This window comes from Engraulis encrasicolus, chromosome 11, assembly GCF_034702125.1.
Source record: "Engraulis encrasicolus isolate BLACKSEA-1 chromosome 11, IST_EnEncr_1.0, whole genome shotgun sequence".
In the NCBI taxonomy this organism is placed as follows: domain Eukaryota; kingdom Metazoa; phylum Chordata; class Actinopteri; order Clupeiformes; family Engraulidae; genus Engraulis; species Engraulis encrasicolus.
The window spans coordinates 36,778,221-36,785,720 of NC_085867.1; the positions used below are offsets into that span (position 1 = coordinate 36,778,221).

Sequence of the window (7,500 nt, forward strand, 5' to 3'; positions counted from 1 at the left end):
ACACACACACACACACACACACACACACACACACACACACACACACACACACACACACACACACACACATGCATGATTGCTCACAAGGGTAAACAAATAGGCACTTAGGAGAGCCAGCAAACACACACACATGCACATGCACACACACTCAAGCACGTCATACGCACGTGCACACACACACACTCAAGCGCATGCACACGCACGCACACACTCATGCATACACGGGTAAACAAACAGGTATATATATAGACACACAAATAATAGATAAAATACCACACACACACACACACACACACACACACACACACACACACACACACACACACACACACACACACACACACACACACACACACACACACACACACACACACACACACACACACACACACACACACACACACACACACACACACACACACACACACACACACAGCATGGACACTGAACATTTGCACATCTACATCAGTGCTGCCAGGTTGCCACCTGTCCAGTGTGCCCGTGTCCTGTGCAGGGTGGTGGAGGGCATTTATCATTACATTACATTACATTGCATTTGGCAGACACTTTATAACCAAAGCGACTTTCAAAAGAGGACATAATCAAGCCAACATCACAAGCAAATACAAAGTGCACAGGAAATATACAGAACAATAAGTGCAGTTGCAAAGAGGGGTTAGTTATCAGCATGTTGACTTCATCACTCCCACCTCATGCTCTTGATAAAGGCTTTGCTACTAAAAAATAAACCCATCAGAGTACCACATGTACGCCATACAGAATCAGAGCTTTATTTGTCCGCTGTGAGATATATGTGTATATTATTCGTACAACTTAATAGGAAACACACAGGTCTTATAATTTCTATTTTATGAGAAATATCTGAATGTGGTCGTAATGGAAGAGTAAGTCGTACTCGGACCATGGAAAAATGGTGTTCATATTGGTGCGCTGTGTGTTCACTGTGTTCACTGGACGAATGCCCACACCATAATAACTAAGATTCCATGTCTACTGTACGTATCCCTGTTTCAATGTTCCTATACCTGCTGATGATTAAGTTTATTTTCACACTGTGATTTGACATTAAGCCCAAGTGCCACATATAGGGGGATTTTACCCCCACATAAAACCTAAAACCTACTGTAACAGCCTTTGCCACATGTGCTAGTTCTCTCCCCTTATACCAGTGTTTCTCAAAGTGGGGTGTAAGCCACCCTGGGGGGGGGCGCGGAGGCATCGCAGGGGGGGCATGTGACATCTGATTTTGTTATTTTTTTCCCCGCAAGGAAATGATTTCCTGTCTTGCCAATAAGCCAATATGTTTAGAGCCCTCACCAACATTATGTTATTGTCATGAATTTGAATAGTATAGGAAATGAACACACATCTGCACTGCATTCGACTGCACGAGGGGCACGGAGGCATCAAGACCCTCTGAGGGGGGGAATGATGGAAAACGTTTGAGAACCACTGCCTTATACTATGAGTTGGACTGCTCCTTTAAATGTACTTACTACCGTATGTGCTACATGTTGTCACCTGTACATGCGCTACTGTTCTCCTACTCTTAAGGGTGGTTTATGCCTCGAGATCAGCGTCACTGCATCATGATGCAGTGAGCCGCGCAGTTAACGTAGTGAAGCCCCCCCCATCACGCAGGTACTCTGGGGCACCTCCCCAAAATTGTGTCTCGACGCAGGGAGCGACGGCGTGAAAGGGCGAAAATAGGTCTCTGATTGGTCCTCTCGACCAGCCTGCTCTGTCCTCGAGTCGAGAACAAGCGCTACTTCCTTGTTCTAACCTTCGTCGGTCTACGGACTGTGAGCTCTTCATTAAATAAGTTGCCCGTGCTTTGTTGTTTGATTTATTTACACGAACCGAAGACAACACATGCGCTTGCAAGTTACGACGCTGAAGTTATTTGGACAGTTGAACAGTGGTTCCGAGGTCGAGGAAACATTCCGCTTCGTCCTCGACAAATGAGCCACTTCTTTGTTCCAAACTACTACTGTGGCTGCCAGTGCGATCAAACATGCACGTGATATAAAGATTTAATGTTTCATTTTCATTCTCGTCGAGTCTGTGATGCTAAAAAACAACCGACACGTCTAGTTTACTCTTTGTATTGAAGGCAGTTTCAGCGTGGAATGACACCGCGCAGACCGTGCTTCAAAACAGGGCATAAACCAAAATTAACTGCATCATGGCTGCGACAAGCTCACTCTGTGGCACAAGTAGGAAGCATAACTGAGCCTTTACACAATAGGGTTACCTACAGTACTGTATCTAGCAATAGCAATAGGATTTGTATAGCACATTATCCTGAACAGCTGGCATGAATTGTGCTCGAGAGAAAAGAAAGAGAAAACTGAAAAAATATATATTGCAGAAATTAGAAAGTATTATATAGAGTAGATAGCTAATTATGACCAAAGCCAGATGAAAATAAAGCTTTTTTAAATTTCTTTTTAAAATGTGATATTGTTGATGGGGCAGCACTCATTTGGAACTAATATAAACCCAAGAGGGGGTTACCTAATATAAACACCGTTTGCCACCTACTGTATGTATATATGACAATTCTCTCCTCCTCTGTTCTAGGCTGGCATGGGGTGGACTGCTCCATCAACTGCCCCAGTGGATCATGGGGGCTTGGCTGCAACCTCACCTGTCTGTGTGGGGACGGCGGAGCCTGCAACGCCCTGGATGGGAGATGTACCTGCGCACCTGGTTGGAGAGGGGAGAGGTGCGACATGCACTGCCAGGTGAGACAAAACACACACACAAGTGTGCACACATTCTGCACGCACACGCACGCACGCACGCACGCACGCACGCACGCACGCACGCACACACACACACACACACACACACACAACCAGGGTTGAGGGGAGGGAGGGAGACACACACACACACACAGCCCAGCACAAACATGGCGATGCATTCCCACATTCACACATAGGCATTTCTTGGCACAACCATGACAAATGCGCATAGAAAGCTCACAAATCCATTCCATATGATGAAAAAAACCACACATACTGTATACACATACTGTGACAGGTTTGACTGGGCCCAGGACAAAATCATCTGAAAGGGCCCCCTCTCAATACATACCATGTAATGGGGAGCCAATTCTGGGCCCCCTCTCTCCCTGGGCCTGGGACAACAGACCTGTTTGTCCCCCCCTGTCGCCTTCCCTGATTCTCCCTCCCATCCACTCTGCTCCACTCACACTAACACACAAACCACACCTGTTTACATCCTACCAAGTTCAGTTGAACGTTGAACTCATTTGACTACATGTAAAGTTAGCTGACCTGAATCCCAAAAGATCAGCTCAGCTCAGGTGGTCGTTTGTTTTTCTCGAAAACAAGAGACCTCATCCTTACAGTAGCAGGTGACTCCTGATTATTCTTGCAAATTTGTGTAAAACATTGTAAATCCTGGGGTGTTTTTCTCGAAAGTGTTGTTGTTAGCCAGTTAGCAACTTGGGTAGTTGCCAATGGGAAATTGCATTGCAAACAACAAAGTAGCTAACATAGTTAGCAACTATGCTTTCGAGAAATGCACCTTTGATTTGCTGATAAAGTACGTCCACCGTGGTCAACTCTTCTTGAAGTAAGGTGAAAAGTTTATTGTGAAATATGTTTGAAGATTGTCAGACATGTCCGAAATTATCATGTCAGAAATAAAACCAGCTCTTGGGGACCCTCACTGAGTACGTAATGCTATCACATCTATAAAACATTCTTCTAGTGTTTTGCTAAGTCTGTCTAGTGAAGTAAAATGGCACCCAGCGGGTTACAAAGAAATCACATGGCTCCAGTATTGTGCTCCTTTGATGTAGAGCTTTGCTAGAGCGACTCTGCAAATCCCCTTTCTCTCTGTGTTAATGACCACTCTGATCACAGTCAGATTTGGATTCAACCTCCTGCGTTTATTTCTTTTCTTTCTTTTCTTTTTTTTTTAGTCTGTGCGGGCCAGTGAATTTTAAAGGCTAAAGTTGTTGCTTTTGTACTTCCACTGTAACTGCCCAAAACATATCCAAACACATCCCGCTAAGCCCTCTGGAGAAGGCAGTGATTGCCTCAAGGAAAATCATGGTTCAAGAATGTTATGACCCCCTCACTTGATGAGATATGAAGCAGCACTTTTCCACGTTTAGTAATTGACCTCATAAAATTGTATTACAGATAGCGCAGACAGCCAGTGTGAAATTTCCCATAAATCATTCTGTCACTTCTGCCAGCGACACACTCATGGAGACAGCTGGATTTGCCTCTGTAAAACACAAACCAGCGTTTATTCAATAATCCTTGGAAATATGAATCTGTGGCCCACAAGTTGTTTTTGTGATTTCCATGAACAGATTTCCAGTGAAGTGTTATCACTCCTGAACTATGCTTTGTTTTAAAAATAGATATGAATTCAGATGATGGAATTACTGTGAAATGTAAAATGGCATTCCATGCTTAGGTCTTGCCATATAGTAAATAAGCTCTCATTTCTCTCCTTAAAAACAAAAAGTAGTCATGGGCCAGTGGTTAGGGAGGTGGTCTTAAAATCAGAGGGTGCAGGTTCAAACCCCACCCTTACCTCTCCTTACACAACCATCCATGGCTGAAGTGCCCTTGAGCAAGGCACCTTACCCCACGTTGTTGTTTGACTTTTCCCCCCTAACAAAAGTGTGATGTGTCATCCATTTTGTTTCTTGTGGTCTTGGTAGGATGGGACGTATGGCATGGACTGTGGGGAGAGATGTGACTGCAGCCACGCGGACGGGTGCCATCCGGCCACCGGGTACTGCCGCTGCCTGGCAGGATGGACAGGTGAGTGGAAATAAAGAATAAAAACGCACACATTCACCTTAAAGCCAGGCTCAAACTACACAACTAGCGATTGTGTGTCCGATTTTGGCGTCGGGGTGCACCGCACACTAGAAGAGAATCGCAACTGTCAATCTTGTCGCTGCTCGCAGCCACCGAGACAATGCCCGACGTTCTATTTCCAGTCGCAAATATCAAACACTGTTTGAGTTCTACGATTTGCGATCGGCGACTCTTTGAGCTGCCAAAGTTCTATCTTAGAACGTCGCTCACGACGAGGAAATCTTTCCTGACAATCGCTTGCGATGGTCCTGGGGGGTAACGTTCCAGCGATTGTCGTAAGGGGGTTTTTCAGCCGAGAATCGGCGCGATAGTCGTGTAGTTTGAGCCAGGCTTAACTCATTGTTAAGTAAAGATTCCCCCCCCACACACACACACACTTCTTCTAGAATTTTACATGAACATGCTACTGCTCCTAAAGAACTCTGTGTTAAAAATCTCGCAAAGTCCTTGTGACGTCAAGGTGAGAACTCAAAATGTGACCAAAATTCTTATCACATATGTGACAGCACTCCGCAAAGGGATGTTCTAGGTTCTGGACTAAGGAGTATGCTAAGGAATCAAAAATAAAGTCTCTGATACATCATCATTTATCAGATGATGTCCAAACTTTGTGATTAAAAATCTCAGTAAACCATTCTGTTAACAGCCAATTTATAACAACATTTTAACGGACTAAGAAGAACATTCAGCCATTAAACCATCAAACCATTTTGAGATCTTTGCGCACGCTTAGACATTATTCCCAGGAGTACTGAAGTGAGGCAGAGGCCAGAGTAATATTTTCGTCTACTACATGGAGCCACTTCCAATCCATTATTATTTCTCAAAGGTACTATGTAGTGGAGATGGAGGTGCATACATAATAACCATGGCAAACGAATGCTGTTGTTGCTGGAGTTTGAGTGCTTGAACCAGCCAGTCAAATACAATATATGTCCTCATCTGGGTTGGCAGATGTAATGTATGGCTCTGCCAAAATACGTTTTGTGACTTTTTCCACATAATTACTGAGCTGAACAAACATCTGATGGTATGGTGCCAGGTACTGAATTAAAAGCTCGGGAATGAGCAGATGATACAAACATCCGCCATCGAGAGTAAAACCTCTGCAGTAAATTGCCTCTACCTGAATATGTCAAAACAGATGATTTCCCAAATCTCATCCTGTCTGCTGGCTGGCTGCAGGCTGTTTTAGCTAATTACAATCAGCTGGTGAATAGGCAGAACAAATGTGTGGCAGGAACTTTGTGCTTTTTTAGTAAAAGATGGACGTTTCCATTTCACGGGAATTTATGTTTTGTGCGCTGTGGCGTGTTACTGAATTTAACAAGCTATGTCATGTTGTGTAACTATAAAGAGCCTTGTCTTTCAATGTAATGGCCATGCAGTGTTATTCACAGCCTTGTCAAAATCGTGTCCGTCATGGGTTTCCACTGCCATGGTTTGAAATGAATAGTGAATACTGCAGTGCTTTTGCTGAGCAGGGTAGCATGTTTCTTAGAGCTCGCAGATCAGAATGTACCTAGCCTGGGAAATCTCATGCTGATTCTCTCCTTCATTCTATCCCTCAGTGAGGGTTTCAGATCTTGGGCTCCAGAGAGTGAGGAGGGGAGGAAAGGGAATGACTGCAGTTTGTTTGAATACTGTAGATACAATTGACAAGATTGGCTATGGGCTACGTATATGCCAAATGACCCTTTCATAACGCCCAATAAACGGCTACGGGCAATCGTAAACCACACCTTTCCTGCGCAAAGTGTGGGGTAGACTCCCGACTATCTCACTTCTGCAAATATGGGAGGGTCAGGTTCGAGTCTGGCCTGGGTCATTTCCCAAACCATCTCTCTATCCGACTTCCTTCTTGTCTCCACCTTCGATCGACGTATGAATTTTTTTTTAAAAAGACAGGAAAAAAACTAGTAACAGGTCAACAAAGTAACAGGTCAACAAAAAGTGATCTAGTGGTAGTTGCCTAAGCAGAACGTTAAAACACACACATGAGCCATTATATTAAACAGCCTGTGACATAGCAGCTGGACAGAGCAGGTTTGGAACAGAGTTCTGGAAACTTCTGCATGTTAGCTGCTGGGTGCAGGCCACAACCGGGCTGGTGCTGAAGTACAGTACACCGGCGTCAATTGTTCCCCAGGTCAAGAAGGAGTGTGTGTGTGTGTGTGTGTGTGTGTGTGTGTGTATGTATGAGAGTGTGTGTGTGTATGAGAGAGTGTGTGTGTGTGTGTGTGCGTGCGTGTGTATGAGAGAGTGTGTATGAGAGAGTGTGTGTGTGTGTGTTTGTGTGTGTGTGTGTGTGTGTGTGTGTGTGTGTGTGTGTGTGTGTGTGTGTGTGTGTGTGTGTGTGTGTGTGTGTGTGTGTGTGTGTGTGTGTGTGTGTGTGTGTGTGTGTGTGTGTGTGTGTGTGTGTGAGAGTGTGCAAGAGTATGTGAGAGAGAGACTTACTGCAGCGTTGTCTGAAGCTCTGATTAGCATTCACAGCCACAGTCGGGGTGTAACACCCTTTGCCTTAGCCTCCACTTCAGTGTCAGACACACAAGACACACACACACACACACACATATACACACAAGCACACACACACAGTCAGAAT

The 7,500-nt window shown here is 44.7% G+C and overlaps 1 protein-coding gene across 2 annotated transcripts in view; it reads left to right on the top strand.

Annotated features, from left to right (window-relative positions):
- Positions 1-7,500, top strand: part of megf10 (multiple EGF-like-domains 10) — a 142,859-nt gene that overhangs the window by 102,599 nt on the left and 32,760 nt on the right. For both annotated transcript variants that reach the window (XM_063210543.1, XM_063210544.1), the window contains exons 12-13: positions 2,605-2,768; positions 4,733-4,835. In XM_063210543.1, coding sequence (XP_063066613.1) covers positions 2,605-2,768; positions 4,733-4,835 — 267 coding nt within the window. The remainder of the gene's footprint in view (positions 1-2,604; positions 2,769-4,732; positions 4,836-7,500) is intronic.